This window comes from Phascolarctos cinereus, unplaced genomic scaffold, assembly GCF_003287225.1.
Source record: "Phascolarctos cinereus isolate Bilbo 61053 unplaced genomic scaffold, phaCin_HiC Scaffold_5;HRSCAF=322, whole genome shotgun sequence".
In the NCBI taxonomy this organism is placed as follows: Eukaryota; Metazoa; Chordata; class Mammalia; order Diprotodontia; family Phascolarctidae; genus Phascolarctos; species Phascolarctos cinereus.
The window spans coordinates 50,351,815-50,366,784 of NW_027555958.1; the positions used below are offsets into that span (position 1 = coordinate 50,351,815).

The 14,970-nt window shown below is 41.3% G+C and overlaps 1 protein-coding gene across 2 annotated transcripts in view; it reads right to left on the reverse strand.

Annotated features, from left to right (window-relative positions):
- Nucleotides 1-297: 297 nt before the first annotated feature.
- The window catches only part of PTGFRN (prostaglandin F2 receptor inhibitor), an 84,511-nt gene continuing 69,838 nt past the window's right edge, over nucleotides 298-14,970 (reverse strand). The window contains exons 8-10 of one of the 2 annotated variants that reach the window (XR_002327619.2): nucleotides 5,845-6,150; nucleotides 3,694-3,978; nucleotides 298-945 (exon numbers count right to left, since the gene is read on the reverse strand). Coding sequence is in view for 1 of the 2 variants with exons in the window: in XM_021002727.2 (XP_020858386.1) it covers nucleotides 3,812-3,978; nucleotides 5,845-6,150 (473 nt within the window). In the remaining variant the exon portion in view is untranslated. Of the gene's footprint in view, nucleotides 3,979-5,844; nucleotides 6,151-14,970 lie in introns of both variants that reach the window. The other variant, XM_021002727.2, reaches the window with a different exon arrangement.

Below are 14,970 nucleotides of genomic sequence, written 5' to 3' on the forward strand. Positions count from 1 at the left end.
TCAGTCAGGCACCTAAGAGGTAACATGACCAGGAGACAAGGGGGCATACCAAACAGAACTGCCTCATACCCAAAGACTTTCTTTAAATGGGAAGTTTCTTTCTACCCTTCCTTTCTGTGTGGCATCAGGACACATCAGCTTCACCGAGGCCTATTAAATTTACATGCTTTTCTATCCTTGAGAACAATCTAAAATGTTGTCAGGGTTTGCCAAATCAAGAGAACCACGGACACACAGCATTCATCCTGCCATTGGAGGGGAAAGAAAAAGCCCAATAAATACCAAGCTCTTAATCCATTTTGACTTTAAATTAAACTTTCTTTAATGAAATTAGAAAAAAAAGAACCAGACTGTGTATTGCATATTATTTGTGATCACAGTATAAAACACAATATAATCAGTTCAAATGACACTGAATATGGACAAAAATACGCAAACCATTTGTCTAAGCAAGTTTTTGTAGATTTGTGAGCTGGTGTTTCCGGTCCTTGTTTCTTGTGCAGGAAAAAGCCAATACTTTCTCCCCAAGTGATGTGCATGCCGGGTGTGTCATTAGGAACCTGGTGGATCGGAGGAAGAAGAATGCACTTACCCGGGCCCTGGTTCCCTTCTTCCTCTGTTGTCAGTTGCAAAGCTAAAAAATAGTTCAGATTTTTCTGCGAGTAGCAAGTTGTATATTGCTTATTGTCCCTGCCGGGAAGGCTCAGTCTCTGGGTCACTGACTTCAGTGACAAAAAATGGCTGCCAACAGTCTGTAGAACAAAACGCAGAAGGGAAAGTAGACAGAAGGGTCTTGATACCAGGGGTCTTCCTGTGCTGGGACTTCAGGGGAATACTGGGAGAGTGGGGAGAACGGAAAACACTAAGAAATATTTTAATGTGATAGATGCGTCTCTGCATTTTCACTGTCCCAAGAGACTTTCTTTATGGTGTCAGTTTGTGTTTCTAAAAAACAACAATAACAACAACAACTTCAGTATGTCTATAAATTTTGGTTATTTAAGATTCACTCGTGTGAATAAGCCCTAGATTGTTTCTAGGGAATATGTTTATGACCATCATGTTGCTCAAATAAACAAACATAAGTGGCGAATTGTCAGCGTCAGGGGTTCTAGGACCCCTGGTCATTCCAACTGCTATGGATGGCAGGAACCTCTCCACTGGGAGCCCTACATGGTATCCCAAGAGGGCCCTCACCAACACATTTCACACTAAAGAAAGAGAGAGAGGATGGATAGAGAGACAGACGAATGATCAGCGAAGTTTGTTTTCCAAGTTGATGCAAGGTTTTTTTGGCATGGTGTCCTGGGTCTACCTCTCTCGCAAAAGCTATGGAAGTAGACATTTTGGGGCAGCTCTTAACATTACAATATCAGCTCCGACCAGCAGCATCAGCTTGTAAAGGAAAAGGCACAGGGCACAATTCCCCACAAAGCTTCGCTAATGCTAGTGGCATTGGCCAAACCAACCCATTACATAGTGCTCAACCCTACTAGGGCAGCAAGGTTCCCCTCCCTCTTTGCCTCCCCCCACCCTCAACAATAGCTGGGCGCCCTTCTCTACTAATAAGAAAGGCCTGAGTCATGAAAACCCTGAGTTTTCTCTCAGCAAAATGGTAGACCCCAAAGTGCTCAGAGTGTGCTGGCTATTAACTAGTAAAAGTCCCAATGCCAACTTCTTGATTCTAGAATTGCTGCCTTTAGAAAAGCCTGATACCTCTCTCCATGGGAAAATACCGTAAAGAAATGGTGTCTGTTTTAGTGTTAGCATGGGGGCTGGGGCAGGAGGGGTGGGGAAGGGGAGGACAAAAACTTAATGCTGTTAAAATCCTATAGTTTCTCCCTTTGGTGGCCAGCCCTACTCCATAAAGGGCATAAATGTGGGGGCCCTTTCCATTCAAAGACATGCAGACCTGGAATGCCAGGACCTGCTCCTGTCCTAAGGGAGCATTCTTGCCCTGGGCACTAAAGACTCTCACAGCCCAGAGAGAACACTCCCTCATCGCATGAGCAACCCTCTCTATTAGCAGAACAGAGGGAAATCAATGTGGAAGCCCACGTGATCATGGAAACTGTAATTGGTGAGAATAGGTGGGGATAAGAAGCTGGGGGAGGGGGAAAAGGGAAGGGTTCATCCTGCCAATTATGAGGAAACGGAAGTACATGAATGCTCTTCTTTGGGACCTGACTTTATTGCTCAAAACAATTTCTTCTCCTCCAACTCCCCCACCCCCCTTTTCCTTGGAAGACAGCACTGTGACTGCTCCTTCAGAGCGAGAATGAAAGCAAAGCAGACAGAAATCTAGGCCATGAGTCATCAATGGGCTTCAGAAAACCCCACTGGGATGCTTCAGAAAGGCCACGCCGAGTCTGAGACACTTTAGAAAGCAGGAGAGTGCTGGAGGAAATCTTTTTTAAAAGCAGGGGGGGAAAAAAGCCTCAGGACAAATAATATTTCTTTCTCTCTGCTCTGACCCACTGTCCCAGCCCTGACTGACACAGTCAAGGAAAAGAAACCGGTATTCATTCAGCGGGCTGTTTATGTGAGAATAAATAGATGGGTTTCATTCCTCTTCCTAACCATACCCTCTCCCCTTAACACCCTGTTGAGCTTCCTGAAAAAGACCTGATGGATGAAGAAGGCCATGGAAAAGAATGGCTTTTCTGCCTTGTTTCTGATTCCTTTCAGGTAAGACAGTCTTGCAAAACTATTCACTTTCCTGACTAGGGAGTCAAAGCAGCAAGACTGGAATGTTAGGTTTCTGCAGGTGCTCCCAAGGGGCCCACTGGAGCTGCTGCCAAAGTGACTGCCTGGCGGGCGGGAGAGAGGCAGTGGCGGATTCTTCTGCATGCCAACATGGGCCCTTGTCATATCTCTGTCACTCCTGCCCTGAGCTGTATAAGGTCAGCCTCGGAGGCCTGCCTCCCCAGCTCATCCAATTGCTTGCTCGAGGGAAAGGAATACTCAGAGCTGCCTCTGCTAAAAATTGGCATCCCACTCCCTTCCTCATTTCTTCACAGGTCTACCTATTGCCACTAGTGGGGGGGGTGTTGCTGGATTTTTACTTAGCTTACATTTTAAGGCTGAGGTGGCAAGGTAAGGTGTTCGGTGGGGTGTCAGGTTCTAGGATGGCCAACAGTCTAACACTGAATGAACAGAGAGGGAAGAAAGAAGCAAAAATGCCTTTCGATTCCATAGGAAACTAAGTTTCCATGTAAAGTGTAGCATAAGCCCCTGAAAATAGGGGGATGATGATAAAAGCCACAAACTGGCTTTTAGCAACAGCGCCATGCTGTCTCCGAGCTGTACTAGAACATCTCATTCAGGAGATCTTAGCAACAGTGCCTCCAAGTCGAGAGCGACCTATTGGAGTGAGCAAGTGAATATTCATCCAAGACAAAGGTCTCTAAATTCTGCCACCCCACTTCTCTCCACAACCCCCTCTCAATAGATAAAAAAACAGAACATAGAGTTTATAAGAGGTTCTAAAAACTGGTTCAGAGGGAAAAAAAAATCAGACAAAGTTCGCTGCTTAAAAAGCCCCACTTGGGAAAACATACACCCTACAAAACAACTGATATATCCAGAACAGAGCGTCCCTTTAGAAAGTGCCCTTGGAAGAGTCAGTACTGGTAAACATGTCCCGTGCTCTTGGTTCTTAACATGCAGAAAAGAGAGAGCTGGAAGTCCCACCTGAGATTAGAGAGGACTTTTCTTTTGCTAGTGTAAAACACTTCACTCTAAAATGTCACTGTCCTCTTCTCACCCATCTCTCTCCCACAAAGACAGTCCATCTTTCCCAGGCACGCGCCTAGTCCATTTCCATTGACATGAGGCGCCTTCGCTCTCTTCTTGTTTCCTGGACCTCCTTCTTACAGCACCAGTGAGAGCTGCAGTAGCCTATGAGGCAGGAGATGAGTCCAATAACCGTGGAGAGGCTGATGCCGATTAGCAGGGGATACTTGAAGGCATTCAGAACTGTGTGGAAGAGGAAGAACAAGGCTAATGAAGCAAACTGAGCCAGTTCTGATCTTGATGACAACAATTCATGCAGTAAAAATGGGTGAATATTTGACTTGCTTTTGATTAGCCCAATGTTTCTCTCCCAAATTCAATTTGATTCAATCCAAACATTTATTGAGGACCTATCTACTATCTTAAAAAGTTCTATGAATACGGGTGCCAATGTTTTTGTCTTATGTGTAGATGAGGAAAGAGGTAAGGGTTTTTCCTCCGTCACCTAAGGGTAAGGAAAATAGGTTAAGAGCTCACAGCAGGATCTAGGCCTATGTTCCCTTCACCTAACTAATGCTGCCTATTCCCTCCTCTCAAGTTAGGAGTAGGAGGTAAAAACAAACAAAAACAAAACTCATTTGGCCATCTCTACCATTTTTTTTTTTAGGGAGAGTGGGGAGCTATGAGGATGCCTCATGAGAGGCAGTGAGTATGCAGTCCCAGAGTCAGGAAGACCTGAGTTCAAGTTCTGTCTTTGATTTTCAGTCAATTCTGGCTGTATGACCTTGGGCAATATGCTAAACTACTCTGTGCCCATGGCAACTGTCTAAGATTATAAAGCATGGACGAGATGGCACTCTATACTGGAAATGGTTTCTTCACTGGGAGTCCACTGTGCTGAAGAAATCATATACCAGGTCCCCCCCAAAAAATGGTTACCTTACTTTTATTATCAGTATATGTGTTCCCCAAATTTGCGAAGAAACCAAATGTTTCTAAGGCAAACGTCATCAAGGCTGGCAATTTAATGGGAAATGCTACGGTGAATCCTTTCGCAAAGTGAATCATCACTTTCTTAATACTCTCTATAAAGCTCCATTTTCATGAATGGAGTTACTTAAAGCACTTTACACCAATACTCACGCATGGAGGTAAAACATCACTAAAGTCCCGTAAACTCAACAACGACTACACAAAAGTGAAACCTGGCCTTCCCACCCGCCCACACACTGACAGTCCTGCAGGCTGGCAGAAAGGAAACGGGTGGTCAGTCTTTAGTCTAGCATTGACTTCAAGAGGTAACCGATGTGAAAAGGGTGAGTGGCCAATGTCACGTTGAGTCCAATGGGGGAGTTGGTCCAGGGTGGGTCTCTCTACATAGTGGCCTTATCTAGAAAAAGGACATCTTTTCCTTATTTGTGTTTGACTAGGCTGAAAGATCCATCAGGGCAGGGAACACTTGAACTTTGTGTCTCCCTCCCTTAGGGCCTAGCTCCACAATCTCCACACAGTAGGAACCTGATAAAATCTGTTTAATTAAATAGTTCCTTCCCCCTTCCCATTACATCTGGGAAAAAATCCAAGTTAAGACTAGGAGGAAGCAAATAGGGCATTTACACAGGAGTTCAAAGGGCATGAAGATATCATCATCTTTCTAATAGGTCTAAACCAGGTAGAATCCATAGGCTTTTGCTGCTTATTTCTTCTGTAATTAGATTTAAGCCTATGTCAAAATTCTTAGATTCTTAACCTGGGGTCCACAGACCCCCATGAACAAATTTCAGGGCAACCTTGAATTTGTTTTTTTTTAAATACATTTTAATAGCCATATTTTGGCATGATTGGTTTCCTTCGTAATCCTACATATTTTATTTTATACATGGAAATAAACAAAAACAGTATACTTAGAAAGCTTCCAGAGACTTCACCAGACTGTTGAAGGGGTCTATAAATCCAAAAAGGTTCAATCATTCTTGTTCTAGATCAAAAACAATATTCACTGGGACAATTTTTTTTTTTTACACTGGGTAGTCCCTTGCTGTTGGTTACAACAAAGCAGACTGAGGGCACTTCACAAACACTGAGAAAAGCGAGCACACAGGTCCATACCATCCATCTTCACAGTTACAAAGATGGGCTTGGATTTGATCTCTGTCTCTCGCTGCCAGGACCCTGTGGTTGATTTGATCCATGGTATCACAGTACAAAAGTAGTTGCCAAAATCTTGGTCCTCAGAGCCATGAACCTGTAGGAGGAACTCCATCACACTGATTTTCTCCAGGCTAAGGTCACTCTTCCAGGTTCTCCGGGCCTTGTTTACAACACCTTTCCGATCCAATGAAGACAGAAGGACAGCAGGTTTATCCAAAGCAAAGGAATGGACGGCAAACCAGGATACATCAAAGGACATGTCATCTAGAGCAGGCAATCAAATGAGAGAGAGTAGTCAGTGCAGCGTATGAATCAGGGTCCCTCTACTCAACCCTGAAAAATAACAGAGGAAGAAAATTACCATGCTATAGGAATGCTCCTATGATGAGCGCAGAATGTAAAAGCGGTCTGTGGCAGATCATTTTCTAAACACCTCAGTAAACTGGACCCTACAAATAGCGAAGTCAGATGGCACGGCAGTGGACAGAGCACTGGACTCGTAGTCAGAAAGAGCTAAATTCAAATTCTTCCTCAGACACTTACTAGCTGGGTAAACCTGGGAAAGCCACTGAATCTTGCTCAGCTCAGTTTCCCTGTCTGTAAAATAGGCATAATGATAGCACCTACTCATCAAATGAGATGATACACATAAAGCACTTTAAAAAGTTGGGAGCACTATATAAATTTTAGCCACTAAGTGGGTTAAAAGCCCACCACTCACTCATACTTTCCTATACTTCTTAATGGGAAACTATGTAATGTCCTTTTCAAATGACAAGTAGGGATAAAAGAGAGATAGACAGAGAGACAAAAAGAGACAGACAGAGACAGAGAGGGAGAGAGTGACACAGAGACAGAGAGAAAGAGAGACAGAGACAGAGAGACCTAGAGAGAGAGAAGGCCCACTGGATAGTTCTGAATGTCAAACTTCTTCAAGTTTGGAGAGTTGCATTGTTTTCAAAGTCAAAACAAGGGCACCTCTGAAACATCAGGCTAAAGAACACAGCTAAATACACATTGATTCCAATGATGTAAAATGTTTGCTTGAACATGGAAAAAGATAGGAAGAGAATCCTGAGAAATGGGAACAGTTTAGAATTCAATGGCCATGTGTGCCTTTTTTTATTCTGGAAAAGTGCTTAAGTTTATAATATTTAATAATAAATTTTTTAAGTCAGACCAAGGAAATTGGGGATGGACAAACAGCCCCAGAGAGTCATGTTGCTGAATTGTAAAGTACTTTGCAAAATTAAAGTTCTAACAGAAGCAAACAAATTAGCATGGGCCTAAGAGAAATAAAGTCTTTGGGACAAGTAATAATTCTTAGACAATTTGGAAGCGCAGCCAGCAAGCAGTGAGTGGAATGAGGCCTCAGCCTCTTCAGGTTAAAGGTGTTGCTGCCATCAGGGGGAACTCAGCCAGAAGCTTTGTGAAGGATTCTGGCCAGGCCAATGGATTTCTTTAAAGTATACGCCACAAAGTCGTTTTTCTAAACAGTAGAAATTAATATATTCATTATTAATTTAGCAAAATACACTAAGGGCAACAGAAAAGGCAATGTACCAATCTTGATGTTTTTAAGATATATATTAAACAAATACAGGGGTAACACAAAAAACAACTTTTTCTAATACGAGATTCTCTAGATGGTCCCCTTTACAACTTATGCTGAGGTAGAGTGTTGGACTTAGAGTCAAGATGACCTGAGCTTGAATCCTACCTCAGATAATTACTATCTATACGTGACCTGTCCCTTTCTTTACCTCGTTTGCTCTCAGTTTCCTCATCTGTAAAATGGGGATAATAGCAGCATCTATTTCACAGTTGTGAAGATCAAGTGATAACATACTTAATGTTAGTTATTATTCTTACTTAAAAGTAACATAAAAATATACCCTCCACTGACATGAGGAATGTTATCTTTGAGGTAGGGATAGATAGCACATTTTTTCCCCATTTTCAATGCTGAGAGGCTTTGGTACTAGCCTTATCTATGCCACAGGACCACATAACAAAAAGAATTCCTTAAAAGCCATAGGATGCTTGGAGGAAATCTAATCACAATTTGTCTTTAATTAGTTGGACTCTTCCACCCACATACAAACCAAAAGGGGAGATAAAACTGAGGCAATAGGGGTTAAGTGACTTGTCCAGGGTCACACAGCTAGTAAATGTCAAGTGTCTGAGGCCGGATTTGAACTCAGGTCCTCTTGACTCCGAGGCCGGAGCTCTATCCACTGCGCCACCTAGATGCCCCAGAATAAAGCTTTTTATGCAAAGAGCAGAGTGTTTCATTCAGTCATAGGCCTATGGAGCCTTAGGGTTGGAAGGACCTCAGGGGTCATCTACTCTAACCCTCACCCGAGCATTTCTCTTCAGTATACCCAAGAAGAGGCTAGCCTAGCTTTGCTCAAAGACCTCAGAATTACACACAGGAAGAGCACTGAAAATATTGAGCTTGACACATTCGCTTCAGGAGCTTTGTGGGCAAAAACACTACTTCTTTGTTTTAGGAGATTTCTCCTCCCTTTTCTAGTGATGAGGACCCTAACTTGGAACCCAGCATGGATTACTAGCCTGGATCTCTCACATGCCATTAGACCAAAGGGTAAGTTTGGACAGAGGATGGAAAAGGAGGAAGATATTACGAGGGCAGGAAGGACAAGAAGGAGCCCAAATGAGATTAGATAATAACAACTCACATTTCTGTATTGTTCTAAAGTTTACAAAGCAGAGCTCACACATTTTAAGAGTTCTGACATGGGAAAAAATAATTTTCCATTGATTTATGGGTACAATGACCCATATCACTCACCATACATCTTTTCTACTCATTAGAGTTGTATCTAGACACACCAACCTGAATCAAGTCAACAAGCATTTATTAAGCACCAACTGTGTCCCAGATACTGTGCTAAGTAAGCTCTAGATTATGGTGACCTACTATAGAGGTCGGGTGAACAAAGACCTGAGTGGCCCCTTGGGTAATATGTTAAAAAAAAAAGAAAAGAAAAGAAAAAAAATCCAAGTGTCTGGCCATATTTCTACCATACCTTCCCACTCATACTACATGAATATCATTTCACCTTTCCTCTTTAAAGTATCATAATTAATTGGAAATTGGAGGTGCTTCGAGGAGGGAATTAAGAAGGAAAAGACTATGAAGGTGAATTTGGACCTGCTTCCGAAGGCTGGAGGGTCAAAGACTGTCACAGAGAAGGATGGGAAGAAAAGGGACCATGTAACCTCTGGAGTTCAGTGATACCCACTCACTATCTCAGATACTTTCTGTAGCTCAGGAGGAAGTGGCTTCTTGGCTTCATGGATTGGTGAAGTGGATTCATAGCTTCCATCAGGAAGATCAGTCTTGGCGATTCCACCATCACAACAGCTCTTCCATTTGTCCCCTCCTTTCCACTCATACTACCACCATCCTAGTTCATTTCCTCATTATCTTGACTATTAGGAAGCCAGACCTTCCTAAATGGACTCCTGGATTCCACTTTCTCCCCTTTCCAACCCATCTGCCACAAAGCTGACCAAAGAGGCTTCCTAAAGCACAAGTCAGATGCCACCCCTTTGCCCAAGAAACCTCAACAATTTCCTATTACCTCTACATTAAAGTACAAACTCCTCAGCTTGGTATTCAAAGTCTTTCACAACCGAGCTCCAACAAACCTTTCCAAGTCTGTGTTGTATTACTACCCTCCATATACTCTACATTCCACTGCAGACCCCCAAGCTGCATCTCCTACCTCTGTGTCTTTGCATATGCTCTCCCCCACTCCTGGAATATATTCCTTTCTCACTTCTACCACTCAGAATTCCTTTATTGCTGCTGTTCAGTCTTTTCAGACATGTCTGACTCTTCGGACACCATTCGGGATTTTCTTGGCAGAGAAACTGGAGTTATTTCCCATTTCCTTCTCCAATTCATTTTACAGATAAGGAAACTGAGGCAAACAGGGTTAAGTGATTTGCTCAGGGTTACACGGCGAATAAGTGTCTGAGGCTGGATTTGAACTCAGGCCTTCCTGACCCCAAGCCTGGTGCTCTATCCACTACACCACCTAGTTAGCCCCCTAGAATCCCTAGTTTCTTGCATAATTCAGCTCTTATGCCATCTCCTATGAGAGGTCTTATCCCACTTCCTCCATCTTAGTCCCTGCCCCTGCTGTTAATGTTCCTCCCAGCACCCTCAACCCATTACCTTGCATTCATTTTGTAAGTACTATGAGTTTATTTTTATCCTGATAGAATACAGTAAGCCACTTCAAGACAGGGAATTTTCACTTTTGCCATTATATCAATAGTACCTGGAACAGAGCAGGTATTTTAATAAATGTTTGTGGAGTAAAGTCTCTCCTGACCCCCTTTATTGTTACTCCTTACTTCTTTGAATTATCATGGACATACTTATCTTTTTCCATATTACATACCACCAGAAGATTATAAGCCCCTTGAGGGAAGGATCTGTTTTTTCATTATGTTTTCATATTCCCAGTGCCTACTACAGTAAATTGCACATAGTAGGCACTTAATAAATGCATTCTGTACTGGAATGGAAGAAATGAGTAGTAGTGCAGATAGATTAAGAAGGCATTTTATCTGTTTACTTTATATAAATAATTGAGAAAGCCACTATTTTCTCTGGAGCAGATATCTAAGACCCAAATGAGAAACTCCTGAGTCTTGTCAAAAGTGAAGAATGCAACCAAAGATGGCTATTCATGTGTGAAGAAATTGCAATTCAAGAAGGAACTTAGATACGCCTCGGGGAAGCCATGGAGAAGAAATAAGTCCCCATTAGACTACAAAATATTTATAACAGCACTTTTTGTGATAGCTAAGAATTGGGAAACAAAGTTGATGCCCATTGATTACAGAATGGCTAAACAAACTGTGGTAGACGGATGTAATGGAATATTCCGGTGCTTTCAGAAATCATAGGGATGGTAAATCCAGAGAAGCATGGAGAGTTTTATACAATCTGATGCAGACTGAAGCAAGCTAGGCCAAGACAACAACACGCACGATGGTGCCAACAATATAAACGGAAAGAGCCACCACAAAACGATCAACAGCGGATGCTGAAACGTGACAAAGAATGAGAACAGCACCAAAGACTGGAGAAAAGACGACCCTTCCATTGCCTCACTTCTTTTGTTTTCAGACTTTTGCAGAATATTGATCAGTTTCGTTGACTTTTTTCTCTTCTTTTTCTTTAAAAATATTACCGTCACATAGGATGGCTCTCAGGAAAGGGAAGAGGAGGGATACTGGAACAGCTTGCAGTGATGTAAAAAAGCAAAAGATCAATAAAAATCATTTCTTTTGAAAAAAAAACATTGATAGAAATCATGAATTCTTGGGTTTAAAAAAATTAACTAAAACCTTAGAGCAGGGGTGGGGAATCTGTGGCCTCCAAACTTTACAGAACAAATCCCCAAAAGGAGGACTTATTCTGTGGATTCAGTCAAAGGACCACTCTTAAGGACCTAGAGGGCCACATGTGGCCTTAAGGCCACAAGTTCCCCACCCCTGGCTCAGAGGCTCTGAGTGGTGTTTTTATCACCACTGTTAATTGAATACAGGGGCTTCACATACTTTTTTCACTTACTTTATTCTTTTTGTGTGTTTTTTTTTTGATCTGTTTATTCTTTCATAACTGTGATTAATATGGAAGTATTTTTTACATGATAGTACATGTATAACCTATACCAAACTGCCTACCATTTTTGGAAAACAGGAAGGGAGGGAGGGCAGGAGAAAAATTTGGAACTCAAAATCTTGTAAAAATGAGTGCTAAAAATTGTATTGACATGTAATTGGAGAAAAAGATAAAATACTACTTAAGAAAAGAATATGTGGCCTTCAGATGAGAAATCAGATCTTAGACATGAACAAGTGGTTAAAAAGATGGTATCTGAGAATACTGTTTAGATGCCTGGACCACAGCTTAAAATACAGGCATGATGGGCTCTTGGCCAGCAACAGATTCACCTAAGTCAGAGTAAAAAATAAATTTCCCTGGAATAGTCTTAAGAACCTAATCCAAAAGACTTAAAACTGAAAAGAGATGGGTAGAGAGAATATATCTTTCAAGACAGCTAACACACAGAACAGTAGGTACCACATAGGAAGAAAACTAGCAACAGGGAGGACGAATAATTTATAGGAGATAGTATCAAAGAAGAGAGTTAGTAAGAAGACCCATGACCTTGGGTACCTATGTGTAATAAACAAGGTCAACTGGAAATCTTACTGCAAGAAAACAACTTCAACTTTATACCAAGACTTGTAGGATGAGACTCAGGATTGTTGCTGGATAAAATATTTGGTAGAATAGTATTGTATATTAAGAAGATGCAGAAGGAAATATAGAAGGATGACAGAAGGAAGAATCAGATAAGGAGCTCAGGAAAAAGATCATAGGAGTTAGAGCTGCACTGTGCTAGATGCTGACAATACAAAGACCAAATTATCAATAGTCTGTACTCTGAAGAAGATTTAATTTCTCTAGATTTCACCTAGTCCAACCCACTTTACATAGAAGGAAAGTGAGGCCTGGCGTACTTAATTTTTCAATTTCGTGCAGTTAGATTTCTGTACCATTCCACTAAAACAGAACTAAGGTTACCAATGATCTCTCAATGTCTAGGACCCCTTTTTTTCCTTCAGTTTTCACCTTCCCTTGACTTTTCTACAGCATTTAATTCTATAGGCCAAAGCCACCCCTTCTTACTGGCTCCTCTCTTCACCCTCTCATCCTACCATACTCTCTTAATTCTTTTCCTTGTGGTTCACAAACCACAATACTCTCTTGCCTCCATGACAGTATAGTGACTGGGGACATATAGGTTTGAGGAGAGTAGATTTCAAAGGGCTGAGAGAAAAGGTAGGTGGGATCTCTGGCCTAAAATCTAGCTCAAGAGTTATGGAAAGCTCTCAAGAAAGAATTTTGAAATTACAAACAAAAACATTTCCAAAGAGGGAAAAAAATGAGAAGCTGTCTAAGGAGACAGATGGAGATAGATGCAGAGCTCATCAACCAGCTTAGATTTTAAAAAGGCATACATAGAAGGAAACCAGGGCAGGTAACTGAGGGTGAATACAAAAGCATGCCCTAGACCTAGAAGAATAGTGTCAGAAGTGCTAAAAAAAAAAATCAGAATGAGAAGGCTAGTGATGAATGCTAAAGACAGCACAAATGATTTTTTTAAAGCTACACTGGGAAAAAGAAGAGGATCAAAGAAAGAAATGCTGCTGTGGGGTAGATGATTTAATGAAAATAGATGATGGAGAGTAGAGAATTCGCCTCTTATTCTGGCTCTGTTTTCTCTGCGAAAGAGAATGATCTATAGTTTGGAAAGAGCAGAATGAAGCACATTAACAGTGATGTAAAACACAATGTAAGTAAGGAAGTAGTAGGACAGTGCCCAGATGTCTTTGATGAGTCCCAAACACTAGGCCCAGATTACATCACAGGATCCTCAAAGCAGTGGCAGATGTGATTGCCAAGCCTTCTTAGTATTTTTTGAAAGAATGGAAAAGGAACTGAAAGACCGTAGATGGACAAATGTACTGATTTTTAAAAAGAGAAGAAAATTAAGTCTTCAAAGTTTAGGTCAGTAACTTTGATTTCTCTTCTTGGCAAAATTCAAGAAAGCATTATTAGAAGGATGGTGTATAATGATCTAGTAAAGGAAACACTGATCACAGCCAAAAGCCAACACTATTTCCTTAAGGACAGATCATGTCAGACTTAGTTTATTGCCTTTTTTAACAGAGTCTACAGACTATTAGGGGATATTGTATAGTTTGCCTAAATGTTAGCAAAGTGTCTGACAATATGTTAGATTTTTATAAATTAGATCTTAAAGGCATATTAAGAGATAAATAGTGACCAGAACATGGGAGGTCACAGGCCCACTGTATTCTACATATATGGAGTGGTTCTTTTTCAGTTTAGTTTTAGGAAGAACACTGATAAGCTGGAGATCGCCCAGAAGACAGTGACCAGGATGAAGAGAAGATTGATGATCAGATCACATAAATACTACTGAAAGATCTGGGGAAATTTAGCCTGGAGAAGAGATTTGGGGGAGGACATGGTGGGGACCACATGGGTTGGGGTACATAGCCTCTAGAGTCCTTTCTAACCCTATGATTTTGTTTAAAAAAGGTTTTAGTTACAATTAAGGTTTAGTTAAAATTGATGTAGGCAACTGAAAAAAAATTTTTTTCCTATCTACTTTTCCCTTCATTCCTACTTCTCCATTGTGCCATTTTTCTTTGTGCTCTTTTATTGCTGGCCTTCAACGACAGTCATGGTAGCTCACCCAAGGAATAGGACCATCGCTTATTTTTGTGAATAGTATTTACCAACTAGTGAAGCTAAGGCAGATGTCATTTCATTCTCATTTCCTGTGAATTCTTCTCTTCCTCATCATCTCAAAGTTCATTTCTCTAACTTACCCCACCATTCATCCCTTCATGGCAACTTTTAGTAGTAGAAAGAGTTCTATATTTATTAGAAGGCCTGGGTTTGGAGCTTGGCTCTTCCCCTTACTGCCAATATGCCTTCTATGGTCCTCCATTTCTTCATTTGATAATGAAGATGTTAGATGAGATGACCTCTAAGGTTCCCTTAAATTCTAAATAGTAGAATCATATGAGCTGATTGGTTTTAGTATCAGTAGACCATTATTTGACTCATTCCTTCCCCCATATATCTTTACTCAGATTACTCAAGTTCTCCCCTATGAGATGGCCCCAGACACTCCCTCTGCTTATCAGAGTTTGGCCTTATCTAATCTTATTTTCACACAGAGACACACAGAGTTTCCCTTCCAGACTGTTCATTTCTGGCCTGCTACAGGTCTTAATCATTCTAGAATACCAGAAGGGAAGTACTTCCAGCTCCTTTCACAGACAATCCTTCAGTCTTACTCTTCCAGTTTCCTTCTATATCACTGTTTCCCCAACCATCTTCTCCTCAAAGCTGAATCTATTTGAAAACTATAGCTATACTTTCTACAGGACTGGAAAGTATGGAAATATTCAGTACTACAAAGGATAAGA